At 29.6% G+C, this 21,230-nt stretch overlaps 1 protein-coding gene across 1 annotated transcript in view; it reads right to left on the bottom strand.

Annotated features, from left to right (window-relative positions):
* Nucleotides 1–1,967: 1,967 nt before the first annotated feature.
* The window catches only part of LOC145273746 (60S ribosomal export protein NMD3-like), a gene marked incomplete at its 3' end in the record, with an annotated part of 64,600 nt that continues 45,337 nt past the window's right edge, over nt 1,968–21,230 (bottom strand). Inside the window, exons 4-9 of the mRNA XM_080127102.1 lie at nt 20,060–20,188; nt 17,446–17,536; nt 7,830–7,908; nt 5,098–5,194; nt 3,633–3,750; nt 1,968–2,110 (exon numbers count right to left, since the gene is read on the bottom strand). Of these exons, the coding sequence (XP_079983228.1) occupies nt 1,968–2,110; nt 3,633–3,750; nt 5,098–5,194; nt 7,830–7,908; nt 17,446–17,536; nt 20,060–20,188 (657 nt within the window). The remainder of the gene's footprint in view (nt 2,111–3,632; nt 3,751–5,097; nt 5,195–7,829; nt 7,909–17,445; nt 17,537–20,059; nt 20,189–21,230) is intronic.

Below are 21,230 nucleotides of genomic sequence, written 5' to 3'. Positions count from 1 at the left end.
TATATAATGAAATTATATATATATATAATGAAATTATATATAATGAAATTATATATATATATAATGAAATTATATATATATATATAATGAAATTATATATATATATAATGAAATTATATATATATATAATGAAATTATATATATATATAATGAAATTATATATATATATAATGAAATTATATATATATATAATGAAATTATATATATATAATGAAATTATATATATATATAATGAAATTATATATATAATGAAATTATATATATATATAATGAAATTATATATATATATAATGAAATTATATATATATATAATGAAATTATATATATATATAATGAAATTATATATATATATAATGAAATTATATATATATATAATGAAATTATATATATATATATATATATATAATGTAATTATATAAATATATTATTAGAGCTGTGACAACAGAATATTCTTATCATTGTTTTGACTCTTGAGGATATATCCGACACAGACACAGTTATCAACCGAGAACTACATCCCTGTATGTAAAAACATATAAGATATCAACAGATATACCCTCAAGAGTCAAAACAAAGAAAAGAATATGCTGTTGTCCTAGCCCTAGTAATCATATAAATATGTATAATGTAATTATATAAATATATATAATGTTAATTATAATGTATTTCTATATGTCAGTGATGGGCAGCATTTCATATAGAGATGCATTTATTCAAGTACATTTTTTTTATGTCTTCATTGATTTCATTCAACAAAAATTATTTTTAACTTAATTGTAACAGATTGATAAAGAAGCCATTTAAAAAGCTGCATTTTAATTTTTTATGGTTTTCTATTCATAGTTGAAATGCTTTCAAATTTCAAGAGGTTGCCCAGTCGATGGTGTGTGTGTGGGGGGGAAGGGGCTTTAACTTTATACCTTAAATTTTCATCATAAAAATAAAACGGAACTATGTATTATCAAAATGACCATTGAATTTAAAAAAAAAAAAAGAAAGAAAAAAAAAGTTGATTAACGAAATATCATTTTTCCAAGCAATATTAGTTAATCTTATTTTGTTAGTGGAAGTGATGGTCACAACTTTGATCACCCATTATTTTTTAAATCAATTTAAAATGCTAAAATCAAGATTTGTTGATTCAAATTCGTAAACTATTTTTCAAATCAATTTAAAATGCTAAAATCAAGATTTGTTGATTCAAATTCGTAAATTATTTTTTAAATCAATTTAAAATGCTAAAATGAAGATTTGTTGATTCAAATTCGTAAATGTCTGAAGAAATATATGGAAAATGTTTTGTTTGTTTGGAGATTAGCAAATTCTTTTTCTGGTCAGTTAAGCACAACTGGTTCACTGTGCACAATTCAATATATTTTAATACAATAAACATTTGTTTTGAGTGCCAGAAGAAATTTGAATACATGTAAATGGCGATTTGGTGTCACGGTTCATGAAAGTGTTTTCTTTAGTCATAGTTTGATAAAAAAAAAAAAATAAATAAAAAAAATGACCTGACCTGTTATTTATTGTATTATGTTGTTAACACATCAGCCATTGAGAGCACATGGACAGGGAATGCAACAATAAAATTAATTCTATGTACATAAAATTTTACATAACCAATTTTAATAATTTTGTAATAGTTTGTGTTGTTTTTATACAGTTTATTCATCTCAGCAGTATTTCTATTTAAAGTTCAACAAATATAAAAAGATTGTCCTCAATGTTACCCTCCCTCAAAACCTGGATAACCCTGCCAGTATCACGTAAAATAATATTCATTGATTCAAGTGGTGTCCTGCCTATCCTGCCTAGTACAAGCATTGATGTTCTGTACTAGGCAAGACACCACATTGAGGATAATCTTCTTTGTATATTCTTTGTTCAACTTTAAATAGAAATACAGCAGAGATGAATAAAATGTATGAACACAACATTATAAAACAATATATCAAGTGATTTACCTTATTGGATACTGGCGTCACTTTAGGCTGATCTCTTGGCAGAACAACATCAATTTCCATCACCATGTACTCAGTTAGTTGATTCGGATTGCACAAACTTTCAAATGGTTCTCGCCAGAATACAGTGCTACTAACTTCAGCAACTTGAAAATAAAAAATTTTAGACATGAATTATTAGTAACAAGATTCAAAATGTTAAAATTTCACTGTGATAATCCATTTTTTTTTTAAAGTCAATTTTAGTAATATAATGGTATATTTACTGAAAAATAATGTAACTCTCTGAACTGGTAATGGAACATTTATAGATTTGGTCAAATGACAAAAAATATAAAACTATTTGATTTGGCAGAAATTAGACCCCCCCCCCCCAGAAGGCCTTTTCTGAATTCACAGTAAAAGTGGAGTTTTTCTGTTTCCGATTTACAAAAGGCTAAATTCTGTTGAAAAAGATGTCTCATATCTCTTGTTGATTCTAATCCTCATAATGAGATATAAAAATGGTAAAAATCTATCATTTTGGGAAATTTACCCATGCCGAGACAAGTGTTCATTATCTATATTATAAAACTCAAATGACCTTGTAACGGGCGTTATAACCCAACATCCAGTTTATGACTTCCGGTTGCGCATACGTATACAGATTTAAACCTATAACAGCGTAAACAAATAAATACAAATTACGACTTTTGCAGATTGCAGAATTTGACCTGCGCACTGAAATATTAACGTTATTATTTAACATGGGAAAAGTGAGGATGTTTTGCAACTATTCTGTATTACAAGTATACTGTCGCAATTTTCTTACAAATAAATCAACTTTTATCCGTTGACAACGTATTGTTTTACTATGTACGTTTTCAGCATCCCATTTTTTCGCGTTTAAATTATCCAAATAAACAATTGTTAATACTTCTTGTTTTTTTTTACATCGTTCTTTTCTGTATTACATTTAAGTTATTTTAACGCAATTTTCTTACAAATAAATTTACTTAAACCCGTTCACGATCATAAGAGAATTTTACAACGTATTGTTTTACTGTGTACGTTTTCAGCATCTCAGTTGTTTTTTTTTTCGCATAAAAATTAAAATATATATCAAAATTTGAATTTAATTTTAAGTATTATGGTATCTGTTCAGTGCACATTTACTTATAAGTATGGCAAACCACTTATAATTCAATGGCTGTAAGTTAGTTTTTTTCAAAAATAAACAATTATAAACATAATGACTCATAGAAATCTATATTCTTTTTTCATTTCAATATACGTTCATAGAAATGTTTCTGTTATATCACAAAAAACTATTTGCTTTACGTCACAAGTGTCATGCTCATACATTAATTCCATAGCTCATATAACATACTGACCCAACGGGTCACAGGTAGTCTAGTTACCTATAATAATGGTCTCAGTCTAGGAGCATTTCTCCTTCATGGACCAAAGACATCAGTTTTACATTCATAAAAATGCAGTTCGAGTGATTATTACAAAGCTCAAAGCTTCAGTTCACCCACAACGAGTAGGGAATGTCAAAACCCCTTCTGTAAATCCAAACAGGATTGGCTCTTTCATGCATATTTAACAATTTCCATTAAAATTAAATTTGCTTTAAACGACATCAAATAGAAATTGATTCAATTTATAAAAATCAATTTTACTTACTTTGTAAAGTGAACGGATCAATGAGATGAATTGATTTAGTAACTCTGATAACAACACAAATCTGTGAAATGTTGCCGAGTGAATGAGCCAATTTCTTTGTGAGGCACACAACATTGTCCTAAAAATTAAAAAATAAAATATATTTGTACTGAGTATAATTTGAAAACTAGCAAGAAAAATTAGACTTTGAGCAGAAATATAAATCTATTGTATATTTGGGAAAATTTGTACATATGTTCATTGCGTCATCCTAAACAATGGGACAATGTCCAGAGTTTTTCATTTTATTAAAATATTTATTCCATTCTTTCATTTACTTTTTAATATACATTAAAAATAAAATCATTTTGTAAAGAAAGCAAATTCCTTTCTCCTTTTTCTGCTAAAATCTTTCCTAGTCCTACCATCAATCTGAACAGGTGAAATTATATGTTTATGAGAAAACAGTGTCAGAATATACTCAGATTTAGCTAAAATTTGGGTAAAATAGCAACTGCACCTGGCCGACGAACCAAAGTTGTTCAGTGTTGGTATGTACACAAAATAGACTTCAGGACGTGATACAGTCATAAACACATACTCTGATGAAAAGGCAGGAAACAGAAATCAGCTATCTATATTGAGATGTTAACATGCAAATGAAGTTTCAAAGATTGATTCATCCATCAATATGAAGAAATCTATAAGTTAGAATTCCAGATACGACTGATAAGCATACAGAAATCTGCAGACATCTTTTCAATTATACAAACTTAGAATTTCAAATATAACTTTCATTTTGAAGCCTGGAGTTATTTGAAGAAATGAGACAATTGTATTACATTTTGAACTGTTGAACAAATATTTTGATAAAAGCAAAAACAATTTCTCAGTATTTATTGGCAGAGAGATATTATTCTCAAAATTATTAATCAGTAATCACCTCAGAATCCTAAAGACACATTTGCCAAAAATATTGTATTTTATCACAAATCTGATTTCATATATCTGCATGTTGTTGTTATATTAATTATCCCATATTAGTTTTCTCGGATCATAAGAAATCACACCATAACTAACATCAAATCACATGATTAAAACTGATATTTTTGCTATTCCACAAAAAATATATGGTCACAATGAAACATTTTATAAATGAATTGTGTGTTGACTTTAAAAATTGAACATTTCTATTTAAAGATAAAAATAAAATTTTGGTAATATTTTTTTAATAAGGCATCATTTTTTTTTTTTCCAATCTTAAATGAATAACTTTTCCAATATTTATCTTTACTATAAACAATTGGGATCATACAAAATCGAATGATATAAGGTTTGTAAGTATATACAACTTTTATATAATAGATTTCTTAAGTAAAATTAGTAAAAAAAGCAATGGAGCAATTAAGACTATTTGTGATGTAACTAATTGTTTTATGACAATAAAAATCATCAGAAGACAAAAATCTTACACAATTGTACTTACTTTACAAACGGGTACAATTTCAACAGAAAATGTAGTTTTGTAATTGGCAATGTTACTATGTATATCCATGGAAATGAGTTGCTGTGCAGTTTGGTATCTGGCAAAGAATAATTTTTTTAATATAAACATTATTATATCACAATTTTTAACAATTAAATGGTAAATATTGAAAGAAAATTGCGGCACTTTAAAAATGTTATAGTTCAGTCAAGATTTAACAATTATCACATGTTAGAAAATAGAAATGTACTGAGAGCATTCAAGTATTTATACCATTGTCTTATATCCTCTTTTAGTGTACACATTTTGTACAATGAGATAAATTTTGTGGTCAGCCTTGTTTTCTTTAAAACAAGGCTGACCACAAAATTTATCTCATTGTACAAAATGTGTACACACAAAATTTATCTCATTGTATAAAATTTGTACATACACAAAATTTATCTCATTGTACAAAATGTGTACACACACAAAATTTATCTCATTGTATAAAATTTGTACATACACAAAATTTATCTCATTGTACAAAATTTGTACATACACAAAATTTATCTCATTGTACAAAATGTGTACACACACAAAATTTATCTCATTGTACAAAATGTGTACACACACAAAATTTATCTCATTGTACAAAATGTATACACACACAAAATTTATCTCATTGTACAAAATGTATACACACACAAAATTTATCTCATTGTACAAAATGTATACACACACAAAATTTATCTCATTGTACAAAATGTATACACACACAAAATTTATCTCATTGTACAAAATGTGTACACACACAAAATTTATCTCATTGTACAAAATGTGTACACACACAAAATTTATCTCATTGTACAAAATGTGTACACACACAAAATTTATCTCATTGTACAAAATGTGTACACACAAAATTTATCTCATTGTACAAAATGTGTACACACATAAAATTTATCTCATTGTACAAAATGTATACACACACAAAATTTATCTCATTGTACAAAATGTATACACACACAAAATTTATCTCATTGTACAAAATGTATACACACACAAAATTTATCTCATTGTACAAAATGTGTACACACACAAAATTTATCTCATTGTACAAAATGTGTACACACACAAAATTTATCTCATTGTACAAAATGTGTACACACAAAATTTATCTCATTGTACAAAATGTGTACACACACAAAATTTATTGCAGGTCAGCGATAACATTTTCTTACATGTATCACAATTCTGATATTTGTGTACAAACAAGAAAAGAAAATATATAAAATCAAGAAAATGAAACAGAAAATTAAACTAATCTTTTTTTCCTCCAATATTTTGAGATGGTACTTGTGATAGGACCATTCTTATTGCAAGCATTACCAAAATAAACAAAACTAGTTCTATATACTCTGTGTTGTCTGGGATTCATTAGGTACACATTTTGAAATTAATTTAGATTATAAGTAAAATTTTTAAAACAAGAAATAAACTAAAAAAAAATAAAATAAAATAACATGCAAATCACGTATTGGCAAGAATCACACCAAAAGAGTCACAAAAACGTTAATACAATAAAAGAAAAAAATGGAAAAAAAAATGCTTAATAATGAAACAAATAATATAAGCGATAAGTGATATTTTAAGCAAATATTACTTTTACATTATTTGATTCATTAAAATTATCACCATCATAATAATCTTCATAAACAGAATAATTTAGTTTTTCTGTTTTTATTTTTATTCCAGTAAATATTCCAATAGTAAAAAATATTTTTAAACTTCAATATGTATTTATCCAAGTTACATATATGCAAGAAACATTCACAGATACACAAAATACTGTCCAATATTTTTTATTAATATAGAAATGTTTAAAAAAGAAAAAGGAAAAATATTAGCCAAGAGACATTTGATTTACTAATGAAGACAAAGAAAATTTAAAGTTTCAAACTATTAAAGCGAGTCATGGTTACTTTCTTTTATGGAACATCAACTTCATTTTTTTTTTTTTTGCTTATTAAATACTGAATCAAGCCTTTTGGTACATATTTTTTGTTTCAGAATTTGAATATCATCAAATAATTTATTCATGATATAAATTTGTATAATTCATTTCATGTAATAATTTTTGAACATTCACTTGCATTTATTTACTTTGATAATGTTTATATGTTTTTTTAATTTTTATTTGTCAGATCTTTAAATTTCTATTCAGGATATGAAGTTGACTTGAGTTTCTTTATTTTCAAATAATTCTTTGATATTGCTTGTAGTGTTGATTGGTTGTTTCATATATCAACCCTTTTGGCAAATTAAGTCATTTCGCTAAAAAATGTGATGCTTTAAACTTTTAATCTACTAGCTGTACTTACCCGGCATTGTCCAGGATTCATTAATGTCATTTTAGTTTCAATTTTTAAATTATAAAAAAAAAATAAAAAAAAACATATGCAAATCACAAACTCTTAGGTGAAAATAGTTATCTCCCTTAACTTTTGAGCTTTTAAAATCATTTTTTAAAATCGTTTCCATTATAATAATCGTTTTGACTGGAATAATTTTCAGAAAGAAACTAATTAAACTTCTTTAGCTTGAGGAAGATGTTGCAAAGATAAAAAGAAATCGCTAGTCAGAATCAAATCTTGATTGATCAGATGTATTGCTACTGATGTCTTACATGAAAATGCTGTTTCATGTACAAACCAAGAGAGATTATATATAACCCATAGATGGATACTCACCTGCAAGGAACAACCAATAATAAAAAGTCAACAAGTTTTCGTCCCTCTTGCTTTCCAGCAAAGTAGAAATCAAGGCCGCCTAAGAAAAAACAAAAAATAAAATGTTAATGGTTGCATATCGTTTATCTATTTGAGCCACTTGGAAATAAAAACAAATCTAGTTTATAGCTAAACTCTAAGTGTATATGCATATACTAATGATGATTTTAAGATGCTACAACTGTCCCAGACTATGGAATGGACAGAAAGATGCTTAATACTATAGATTTTTATTATTTGACTTATTTGGGTAATATTTCCATCTTTAGTTGTTATACTTACAATGTTTTGCAGTTTTTCATCTTTCGGAACATTGTAAATTCATATTATGTTGAACTCTGAATCCTGAAGATTTTTGAATGAAACTCTGTACTCAAACCATGAAAGTAGATTGTTCTCATTTCATCAACCATGACCAGGTAGATTTCAGTTCATAATTCTGTACAGGTTCCAGAGTTTAACATACAAACATTAAGAATATTACTAAGATGAGAATAATAATCTAAATAGTCCAAATTATCAATCCTCATCTATAAAATTTTTTACATCATAACTTTTTTTTTTCCGTATTAAGCCATGATCATAAAACCTTTAGCAATAGACAGAAGCTACTAAGCTAATTAAGCAAATTCATAAAATGAAATATCACGATAATACAGAACTCTGAAAATGTAATTCTGAGGCAGCATGTTCAGGACACCATGTAAAAGGCGATCACCGGTACATTTCTAAGCAAACATTGGTGTGAATATGCAGTGGGTCTAATGTGAATGTATATTGTCTTAGGTTTGGTCTGTTCAGCCGCAGCACAGGGCGGTATTTAAACATTGTGGTGGGGGCAAGAACCATGAAATAATCTGTAGGCAACAAGGTTGTTACATTCCAGCAATAAATCTAATCCAAGCGGTCCAGATGGAATAGGATCATGACAAGGAATATAAAGTATATATCTGATCGCACGACACTGTAGATACTCAAGAGAATCAGAATACTAGGGACTCGTATTTCAAGTGGGGGCAAATCATTGCCTTGTAAAGCCTAGTCAGCAAATGCCATTCATGAGGAATTTAATAACTCAGGATACGCAACACGTAAAGCTCTCTATTAACCTTGTTGGATACATAAGACGTGGTCGCCAAACCCGAGATTGCTGGATATCATTACTCCCAGATAGTTATGACTGAGAACGGCACAAATGTATCCCATGGACAAGAACAGCAGCAGATATCTAGAGAACAAAAGCATAACTGTTTTTACTCATATAAGCACCATGCCATCATCCCCCGCCCACTCAGATACAAAAATCAGTAACGACTGCAGGTAAATGACTATACTATGTAAGGGTATACTGGATGTGACACAGAAATTTGTGTGCCATCAACATAAGAGTTTGGGAACACAGTCAAGTTGTCATAGTTAAAATGAGATGTTGCACTGTCCATTAATGTCAGCAGGTCGATGAAAAGAAAAATAACGTTAGTGCAATAACACTTCCCTGTGACACGCAGAGACAGGAAGCTCATCTGACAAAAGTAGCCCGCAGTCGATCAAACAAAAAGTTGCAGATTAAAAGAGAAGAGCTTGCTTGGACACTAAATGAGGGTAGTTTCTGCTGCAGGGCTGAATGAGGAATGGTTCCAAATGCTAATTTTATTTTTATTTCGGACTATTAGTCTCATCTTTATTAGTTTTGTTTGTTTATTTTTATTGGTTCACAACGTTTCGGCCAACTTCCTCTGGCCTTCGTCAGGTGGTAACCGCGACGGATAGGAACTTCGGAAGTTGGCCGAAACGTTGTGAACCAATAAAAATAAACAAACAAAACTAATAAAGATGAGACTAAAAGTCCGAAATAAAAATAAAATTAACATAAAAATGCTCATCTCAAAATAAAAAATTCCAATTAAGGAATAATGCATATATATGGTTCCAAATGCGTTGGTAAAAAATGGCAAATTGTGCACTTCTCAGCGTAACGCTCTGATAGGTAGCTTGTTCTGTGGCAGACTGCAATCTTAGAAAACTGAACAGAGATGAATGGATGACCTTATTTTGTATGAGATGTGAAGGAAGGCAGTCATTCACAATGTGCTCCATGACCTTGCCAAGACAAGAGGTCAGAGAACTTGAACAAGACCAGATAATTTTGATTTATCACCTTTGCGCTTGTAGACTGAAACCAGTGGAGGTCTGTCCATAGACGAGGCATACAACCAAACACAAATAACAAGCTTAACAGATGAGCCAGCAGCTTTGATAATGAGCAAGCATACTGATTGAGCAGAATATTGAGAATATTATCGGCCATACATTCTTTCCGATGTCAAGTTTATTCAGTTTCACAAAAAAAAAAAAAAAAAAAAAAAAAATCCAGCATAAACTGAATATCAGTAAGTAAGAGTGTGGTGGTGAAAAAAAAAAAAAAAAATCTAGCATAAACTGAATATCAGTAAGTAAGAGTGTGGTGGTGAAAAAAAAAAAAAAAAAAAAATCCAGCATAAACTGAATATCAGTAAGAGTGTGGTGGTGAAAAAAAAAAAAAAAAAAAAAAAAAAAAAAAAAAAAAAATCTAGCATAAACTGAATATCAGTAAGTAAGAGTGTGGTGGTGAAAAAAAAAAAAAAAAAAAAAATCCAGCATAAACTGAATATCAGTAAGTAAGAGTGTGGTGGTGAAAAAAAAAAAAAAAAATCTAGCATAAACTGAATATCAGTAAGTAAGAGTGTGGTGGTGAAAAAAAAAAAAAAATCTAGCATAAACTGAATATCAGTAAGTAAGAGTGTGGTGGTGAAAAAAAAAAAAAAAAAAAAAAAATCCAGCATAAACTGAATATCAGTAAGTAAGAGTGTGGTGGTGATAAAAAAAAAAAAAAAAAAAAAAAAATCTAGCATAAACTGAATATCAGTAAGTAAGAGTGTGGTGGTGAAAAAAAAAAAAAAAAAAAAAAATCCAGCATAAACTGAATATCAGTAAGTAAGAGTGTGGTGGTGAAAAAAAAAAAAAAAAAAAAAATCTAGCATAAACTGAATATCAGTAAGTAAGAGTGTGGTGCTGAAAAAAAAAAAAAAAAATCTAGCATAAACTGAATATCAGTAAGTAAGAGTGTGGTGGTGAAAAAAAAAAAAAAAAAAAAAATCCAGCATAAACTGAATATCAGTAAGAGTGTGGTGGTGAAAAAAAAAAAAAAAAAAAAAAAAAAAAAATCTAGCATAAACTGAATATCAGTAAGTAAGAGTGTGGTGGTGAAAAAAAAAAAAAAAAAAAAAAAAATCCAGCATAAACTGAATATCAGTAAGTAAGAGTGTGGTGGTGAAAAAAAAAAAAAAAAATCTAGCATAAACTGAATATCAGTAAGTAAGAGTGTGGTGGTGAAAAAAAAAAAAAAATCCAGCATAAACTGAATATCAGTAAGTAAGAGTGTGGTGGTGATAAAAAAAAAAAAAAAAAAAAATCTAGCATAAACTGAATATCAGTAAGTAAGAGTGTGGTGGTGAAAAAAAAAAAAAAAAATCTAGCATAAACTGAATATCAGTAAGTAAGAGTGTGGTGGTGAAAAAAAAAAAAAAATCCAGCATAAACTGAATATCAGTAAGTAAGAGTGTGGTGGTGATAAAAAAAAAAAAAAAAAAAAATCTAGCATAAACTGAATATCAGTAAGTAAGAGTGTGGTGGTGATAAAAAAAAAAAAAATCTAGCATAAACTGAATATCAGTAAGTAAGAGTGTGGTGGTGAAAAAAAAAAAAAAATCCAGCATAAACTGAATATCAGTAAGTAAGAGTGTGGTGGTGAAAAAAAAAAAAAAAATCTAGCATAAACTGAATATCAGTAAGTAAGAGTGTGGTGGTGAAAAAAAAAAAAAAATCCAGCATAAACTGAATATCAGTAAGTAAGAGTGTGGTGGTGATAAAAAAAAAAAAAAAAAAAAATCTAGCATAAACTGAATATCAGTAAGTAAGAGTGTGGTGGTGAAAAAAAAAAAAAAAAATCTAGCATAAACTGAATATCAGTAAGTAAGAGTGTGGTGGTGAAAAAAAAAAAAAAATCCAGCATAAACTGAATATCAGTAAGTAAGAGTGTGGTGGTGAAAAAAAAAAAAAAATCCAGCATAAACTGAATATCAGTAAGTAAGAGTGTGGTGGTGATAAAAAAAAAAAAAAATCTAGCATAAACTGAATATCAGTAAGTAAGAGTGTGGTGGTGAAAAAAAAAAAAAAATCCAGCATAAACTGAATATCAGTAAGTAAGAGTGTGGTGGTGAAAAAAAAAAAAAAAATCTAGCATAAACTGAATATCAGTAAGTAAGAGTGTGGTGGTGAAAAAAAAAAAAAAATCCAGCATAAACTGAATATCAGTAAGTAAGAGTGTGGTGGTGATAAAAAAAAAAAAAAAAAAAAATCTAGCATAAACTGAATATCAGTAAGTAAGAGTGTGGTGGTGAAAAAAAAAAAAAAAAAAAAAATCCAGCATAAACTGAATATCAGTAAGTAAGAGTGTGGTGGTGAAAAAAAAAAAAAAAAAATCTAGCATAAACTGAATATCAGTAAGTAAGAGTGTGGTGGTGAAAAAAAAAAAAAAAAAATCTAGCATAAACTGAATATCAGTAAGTAAGAGTGTGGTGGTGAAAAAAAAAAAAAAAAAAAAAAAATCCAGCATAAACTGAATATCAGTAAGTAAGAGTGTGGTGGTGAAAAAAAAAAAAAAAAAAAAAAAATCTAGCATAAACTGAATATCAGTAAGTAAGAGTGTGGTGGTGAAAAAAAAAAAAAAAAAAAAAATCCAGCATAAACTGAATATCAGTAAGTAAGAGTGTGGTGGTGAAAAAAAAAAAAAAAAAAAAAAAAATCCAGCATAAACTGAATATCAGTAAGTAAGAGTGTGGTGGTGAAAAAAAAAAAAAAAAAAAAAAAATCTAGCATAAACTGAATATCAGTAAGTAAGAGTGTGGTGGTGAAAAAAAAAAAAAAAAAATCCAGCATAAACTGAATATCAGTAAGTAAGAGTGTGGTGGTGAAAAAAAAAAAAAAAAAAAAAAATCTAGCATAAACTGAATATCAGTAAGTAAGAGTGTGGTGGTGAAAAAAAAAAAAAAAAAAAAAAAATCCAGCATAAACTGAATATCAGTAAGTAAGAGTGTGGTGGTGAAAAAAAAAAAAAAAAAAAAATCTAGCATAAACTGAATATCAGTAAGTAAGAGTGTGGTGGTGAAACATAGTACACTGCGCTCAAGGGAGTTGTACCTGTGTAGTGCAGATTAAGAAGCCTTGCTATATCAAATGATATGCTGGTGGTAACAGTTTCAGTCAGACATGACGTCAGGTGCTGAAGAGAACTTAGAGATTTTTGGCAAGTCACCAATAATTGCATAACGAGAGACTATCAACGATCTTGTTCGCCTGGTGATAACAGTTTTCCTTGATACACTTTATTTCAGAAGATCGTTAGTTTTGTGCGTTTTGAAACAGTTGTAGATCATACTCAGAACCATGTGATTGATATCTTAATTAGGAACAAATGTCGGAATTCTGGTGTACAAATGGCAATGAGTGACTATGCAATCTTGCAGCATGTTTCGGCACATGAACCAATCTGAGAGGTCAGAAAATTGCAAACAATATCAGGTTTGTCATATTTGTAAAATATACCTCAGAGCAGAGCACTGATTACCGAATCCATCAGAGACCAATCAGTAACTTAGGCAAACTCAATCTGAACTGTTATGTCAGGAATTTCAGTTGAACTCATGGCATCATTTAAACCAAAGGAAACAACTGCACAGTCCGATGATGGCATGCTAAATATGTCAGCCACAAATGTTAAAATAATATCTAATAAAGACGGATGTCAGGGAAAATCGTCAAAAATTTTACAATTTGAGTAAAATGAAACTCGGTAAAAAACGTCAGATAAAAAACATCTTCAGAGTTGGTTGCTAACCAATTTGAGTTTTGACGGTTAAAATCGCAGAGTATTATATATGCAGTAATGTGTAACACGTGCTAAGAGTCAATAGATGATCTGATGTGTAGCAAAATAGACATGTCAGCATTATTTGATTGATATGCGTCATGGGATATAGTTTCCTCTTTTGATATGAAGAAATTATGATTTATTACACAAAAGATAATATTAATTATCCAAATAATATAATAAAAATAAAATATAATAATAAATAATTATTAATATAATTAATAATTATAATGATATTAATTATCCAAATAATAACATAATAAAAATAATTAATATTATTATTAATTATAACAAAATAAAAAAATACTTAACATATTATAATAATAAAAATAAATTAATTAAAAGGAAATAATAAAAGATTATATAAAATAATATAAAAAGTATTACTTAACAATTTGAATGTAAAACGGGGTTTTTTAGCTTCTCTGGAGATTTTCAAAACATGGAACAAAAAACATTCTAAACTGTTTGTTCCAGAACCTTCTCTAGCGATAGCTATAAAAGCGAACGACCGTAAATTATACTCAGTTATAACATGATGTTGGGACGCAATGAGAGGCAACCACCTATTATAACTCCGACCGAAGGAAAACACAAGAAAACTCGAGTCGTTAAAATAACAGATGAACCAAAGAAGATACAGAGAAAAATCTTTCATCAACAAACTGGTAATAAAATATAGATTTTTCTGAATTATATTTAACCAAAAAGCATTTATGTCTAAAAATAAAAACAAACATTACTATAAAACCATTGACTCCTATCTAAAGGGAAATAACTAGAAAACAGAGTTATTCCCTTTACACTATCGATTGTAATCAGCTTATTAAACATTCGTTTTACTTTACTATTTTTTATTTTGTTTCTCTTTTCTTTGTTAATAAAAACTTGTTTTTCTCTTCAAATTATCTTTTTTTCACTCTTTTATTTTTCATTGATATGTTTGCGGTGTTCTGATACCCCTAGACTAGGAACAAATTCGTAACAATATGCAAAACCAGTCAAGTAGAGTAGATAGCTAGATAACCTCATCTTTGCACTTGAGGGAATCAACTTGCTTAAAAATAGCATTGTTTTCAACATAGATCAGAAAGCTGCCATGAGAAGCAATCATGTGTCGCTCTCCGCATAAAATGAAATATCCAGGAATATCCACTAGAGGCACACTAGAATTTTAGAATGTTTCAGAAACAAATACAGAGCGAGGCTAAGCAAAATGTCATTTGAATTCATCGAATTAACTAACCTGTGAATATTATTCCATGCTAAAGTGCAGACATTTGGAGCAGCTATTTTTAGAATGCTGAATCTCACAATGTAGCTGGCACATGATGAGTGGTTTGCAGAGTGTGACCCTCCGCAGCATTTGGGAGCATTTATGTATGCTGTCGACATGTTAAAGTCAGGGCTGCCACAGTTGAGGCATTGTTTTGGTGAGTGACAAGCAATGCGACCAACTGAAATATTAAGATGATTGTTAAACGTATATGGAAGTATGCTGTAGTGGTGAAATCCAACATAGAAACCATGTGAGAGAATACGGGTGTATTGAATCTGGTCAGGGACATCAAATTTAATGCTGGTGAAATTGCTGTTGTCGCGTGGACTGGTAAGAGAGAGACTTGTGATGCACGGATATTCAATGCAAACGTCAGCTAGGAAATCATTCATCAACGAGTTTTTGTCAAACTTATGTGCGATGATAGTGTTTGTTTTCAAGGCAATGGTTATTTCATCCATGTTGGATAGTGATGTCTTTTTGCCAAAGAAGTTGACAGAAAGGTTGTCAAGGAAAGAGTTGCGTTGGTTAGCAGAGCAGCATTTATTGAGCAGTTTGTCACTGTTGAGGAGTTGAGCATAGCTAATCATTGATAGACTGCTTTATTTTCAGAGGAGAGAAATGAGAGATTGGACATTTTTGAAACTAGAATGGATCGCATGGGGTCAGCACATTAAATATTACATCTGCTGAAATGAGAGGGAGGAAGCGCATGGGGTATCATTGTTTATATTTCGATCCACAATCTGAGCAATCTGAGATTGGGTCTGAGAGTGAGAGAGATTTCTGTTTGACTTGGTTACGGTTGAAACAAGTTTTGCTTTTGGAGGCGCAATTTGAGCATCAATCACTTTTTCTAAATCATCAACAGAGGCAACAGGTTATGTCATGAGAGAAAAAAATCATGGACTACTATGTCAAACTCAAAAGCAGAGCAATTAAGATCATTTTGCTGCAGTTACCTCAAGCAGCTCACTTTGTTTTCGGACCATAGACACAATGAAGATAGATACCAGAGTTTTCTTTGATGAGCAGGCTGAAATCACGAATTGAGAACTGAAGACATTCATAATGAACATAATTCCTGCAAACAGAACATTTGACCTCCACATCGTATTGCAGACATATGTACCAGCACTGTGGCATAGTAAGGGAAGACTTACCCAAATAATTATTTAACTATGAAGACCTGTTTTGAAAATAAGTTCTTATTTTTCCTACTTATGGTTGTTGATTTTATCGGGAGAAATTTAAGAGCACAAAATCACAAGTTACTTGGAGATAGTAAATATTTTCTCTAGAAGTGTAAGCCATGTTTAGTTTCAGAATAGTTTCCGATGGTTCGTTGTTCCACACAAGTCCTGAGAGGTGACTGGTTTGCAGTAGACAGTTCCACAGAGCAAAAGATTCTTACCGTGTCGAGACGGGGAAAAAACACATGCGAAATTGCTACAGAAAAGGTTTAATATTTATGGAGCAATTCTGGTTTCTAATTCAATTAATTCGATTCGTCAGTTCCTAGCAGCATCATTTATAAATAGAATCACCTGACTGTGTGGGATCATACCCCTATTATAACTTCAAAATATTGTAACATTTTCGAATCAACAGATACTACAGATTTCTTTTTGATATAAACTATCATTATAAATACACTGAATCCAATATTTCTCCAGTAATCACACAAACATGCAATGAATATTTCAGATCATAATTATAAACTGGCAGAAGAAAGGACAGACATTGCCAATGGAGTTAATGAGATCAAAATGTATTTTTTCACTATGCTTTTCATTATTTTCTTTGTTTTGCTCCCTTACAAACAGTTGCAAAACTCTAAAGTAGTGTTTTATACATAGATATGGTTTAAATTTCATTAAAATCTGATGTACATATTTAAAATTTTCAGAGGGCTCTTTCTCTCATGGCTTACACTTCCATTCTCTTGGAGAGTTTTTTACATATATAAATTTCATCAAAATGATATATTTGAAATCGTAAAGGGGAGATTATGCCCTCATAACCCTTTTAGAGGTTTACTTAGAGATTCTGAAACACTGTCATTGTCTCCTGATAAATTTTACATAGATTCTTTAACCTTTCTTTCTATCAAACACACAAACAGCATGCACATTGAGAGTCTTATATATGTAAGAGAGTTTACTTATAAATGTCAAGAATTCAATGAATTCAGATAAATTTTTCAACATAATAAAAATCATACAATTATTAAAAAGATTTTATCCAAAGTAAATATAAAATATAATAGTTAAAATAACATTGCATTTACTGAATACACAAATTTGAATGTCTAATAATGGTAAACTTACCATGTATTGGTTTAATGTTAACAGTGTTCTGGTGCATGTTATGCTTCAGCAACAGTTGCTCGAGATAGTAAAAAGTCTTTTTATGTTGAGTCTAATGGGATAAAAAAAAATTTTTTTTTAATAAAAACATACAATCTATTAATAATGGAGATTATCTATCGCTCTGTTTGAAACCAAAATTTTAATATTTAAAACTATTATACAATTGTAATTAGCCTGAAGCCAAATCTATGCTATATTTAATGTTCAAATCTTATTTATAGGGGAAACAATTTTACAACATATGCCTTTAGTTATTTAATGTCAAAACACAATATGCATCATTATATAATAAGCATGATTATGAAGCACATTTTTTTTTTTTTTTTGCTTTAGTCTATGTAAATTTTTTTTAATTCAAAAGTTAGAATAATTATAAGGCTTAGGATTTCAAAAATATCACTTTGAATTTTTATGGAAAACATAAGACAATACTATTAGAAAAATACAATACTACTATGAATACCATGTAAAATTCTGATAACAACATTACTGATATGTGGTTTCATATCAGTATGATCAAGACAAAACAATGGACAGAAAAAGAATATAAGAAATAGAAAGAGAGGAAATTGGTGGAGGTGAATGATTAAAGTAATTCATTACAATTAAAAGATTAAAATGGCTGATGTGTTTATAAAGCCATTAAAATGCATTGTGGTGGATTTATTTTTTAAATTAAAATTATTTCATGTCGGTGAGAAATAAATTATATATGTGTTTATGCATTTCACCCTTTATTTATACCAATCCTTTTATTTATACCAATCCTTTTATTTATACCAATCCTTTTATTTATACCAATCCTTTTATTTATACCAATCCTTTTATTTATACCAATCCTTTTATTTATACCAATCCTTTTATTTATGAAGAAGCTTCCATCCATCTATCCAGCATGGCCGCAGCCGAGTTTGTTGTGTAATTCAAATCTTGTCCGTAGCTGTATACTTGATGCCTCGCCAGGGCTATCAAGGGTATTTTTTATTGTGATGCCATCACTTGATGGGGTGCCTACCTCGGCTTAAGAGAGTCCCATCTACCCTCGAAAGAATAGATCGCACCAGTTTCTCAACCTAGTATTTTACCTCACAAGACATACAGCGCCTCACCTCCCCACCCATCTGGTATTGGCCAGGCTCAATGTTGCTTAACTTCAGTGATCTGGCGAGAACCGGTGTGTCAACGTGATTGTGCCGTATATGAAGCTTAATGCATGTTAAATGTAACTAAAAAACATACACAAATAGATGACAAAATAGCTATCAGGATGGCAAGAAAGTTTTTGCAGTTTTAAATTTTTATCTCGGCTCAAACAAACATTTATTGATCAAAATAAGCACCATCAGAATCAACACAAGTGTATTTATGCCAGTAACGTAAAAATCTTTCATTCTGGTGGCGATGATATCGCTTAGGTTTTTGAAGCATTTCTTACGCAGAAAGTTGTTGAAATGCTTGAAAAAGTGGTAGTTAGTAGGTGAAAGGTTTTGAGAGTATGGAGGATGAGGCAGAGTTTTGTAGCCCAATTCGTTCAACTTCTACAGAGTTGGTTTAGCAACGTGTGGTTGGGCATTGTTGTGGAGAAGAATTGGGCCTTTTCTGTTGACTAATGTTGGGTATTGTTGTTGAAGTTTCTGATGCATTTCATCCATTTGTTGACAGTACTTTTCCGCTGTAATGGTTTTGCCTGCATTGCAAAAAACTAATGGAGGAGACCAATTGTAGACTACCAAACAGTCAGCAAGACCTTTTGGTGCAACTCTGGCTTTGGAAAATGTTGTGGAGCTCCATCGATGTCTAACTGCCAAGCTGAGCATTGCTGGTTGTCGTAAAGAACCCACTTTTCATCGCAAGTCACAACCCGATCAAGAAACCGGTCGTTCTTGTTGTGTAAAGAAGGGAAAATCACACTTCATAACAATGTTTCTTTTGGTTAACGTTAAATTCATTTATCATTATATCAGTTTTGTCATTCCAATTTCTCTCAAGTAGTTGGAAATCATTGTATACGTTACGTTTAATTCAAAAGCAATTTCTCAAACAGTTGTGTGTGGATTGGCTTCGACTAAGGCTCTTAATTGATCATTGTTTGCGATGGCCGACCACTACACTCATCATCTTCAAAACTCATCACCACTAAAAAATTTCTTAAACCACCATTATAATGAGTGTTCAATAGTGGTTTCTTGGCCAAATGCTTCGTTGATATCGCGAGTTGTTTCAGCAGCTTTTTGGCCTAGCTTGAATTGAAATAAGAAAATGGTATTATAACGAAAATTTATTTGAAAATACATCATTTGAAATCAAAATTAAAAATTCTGCAAAAAATTTCTTCCCAACCTGATAATACAGATATACGCACACACACAAATAAAAAATTACACACACACAAATAAAAAACTACACACACACAAATAAAACACACACACAAATAAAAAACTACACACACACAAATAAAACACACACACAAATAAAAAAACTACACACACACAAATAAAAAACTACACACACACAAATAAAAAACTACACACACACACAAATTTAAAAAAAAAAAAAGAAAAAAAATATTTACCCGTTGCCTAATTTGAACCAGAGCTCTCCAGAAATCTTTGGCCTCAATTCGCTGACAGTCACTGCAAATCTGATTATTGACAGTGTATTCTACTACAAACACTTGTTGCAATACAGCATTATTTATAATCTGACAAAAATAAAAAATACAAGGTTGACTGCTAAAACATATGAAGATAAAATTCACAGAAATGATTTGATGATCACATGGACATATTTGAGTTCTACATCATGAATGCAGCAATGATAGTTTTTTTCCCCTCCTCTTTTCTGATGTATTGAAAGATTTGGTGATGATGTTACAAATGCGTCCACCCTGAAAAAGTTTAGCCAGCTTCTTCCCTAACCTGTACATCCTGAACAATCACAGCTGATACAGTCAGAGCAAGATTGCATAAGATGATTAACTAATCTAAATTCTACTGTTGGTGGATTTGATGATTCAAGCAATTATTTCTTGATAATTCTAGCCCATATCCTTACTTGTCTACCGATGCGCTTGTGTTAACAAGGCAGATAGGATTATGTCACAAATTGGTACTTGTGTAGAATTTGAACCAGATGTAACTAACTGGCTACTCGGCTTTACCTAGAAAAGGACGTCAACTGCCGGCTTTTGCTGAGCATCGCCAAACATCAAAGCATAACAATGCTACTCAAGGAAGATATTGAAAAAAAAAGATATTGAAAAAAAAAAAGATATTGAAAAAAAAAAGATATTGAAAAAAAAAAGATATTGAAAAAAAAAAAGATATTGAAAAAAAAAGATATTGAAAAAAAAGATATTGAAAAAAAAAAAGATATTGAAAAAAAAAAAGATATTGAAAAAAAAGATATTGAAAAAAAAAAGATATTGAAAAAAAAAAAGATATTGAAAAAAAAAGATATTGAAAAAAAAAGATATTGAAAAAAAAAGATATTGAAAAAAAAAGATATTGAAAAAAAAAGATATTGAAAAAAAAAGATATTGAAAAAAAAGATATTGAAAAAAAAGATATTGAAAAAAAAGATATTGAAAAAAAAGATATTGAAAAAAAAGATATTGAAAAAAAAGATATTGAAAAAAAAGATATTGAAAAAAAAGATATTGAAAAAAAAGATATTGAAAAAAAAGATATTGAAAAAAAAGATATTGAAAAAAAAAAAATATTGAAAAAAAAAAGATATTGAAA

The sequence above is a fragment of the Euprymna scolopes genome, unplaced genomic scaffold (assembly GCF_053919585.1).
Source record: "Euprymna scolopes isolate OS-2025 unplaced genomic scaffold, ASM5391958v1 sca152, whole genome shotgun sequence".
Classification (NCBI taxonomy): domain Eukaryota; kingdom Metazoa; phylum Mollusca; class Cephalopoda; order Sepiida; family Sepiolidae; genus Euprymna; species Euprymna scolopes.
This window is presented reverse-complemented; position numbering and strand designations above follow the sequence as displayed.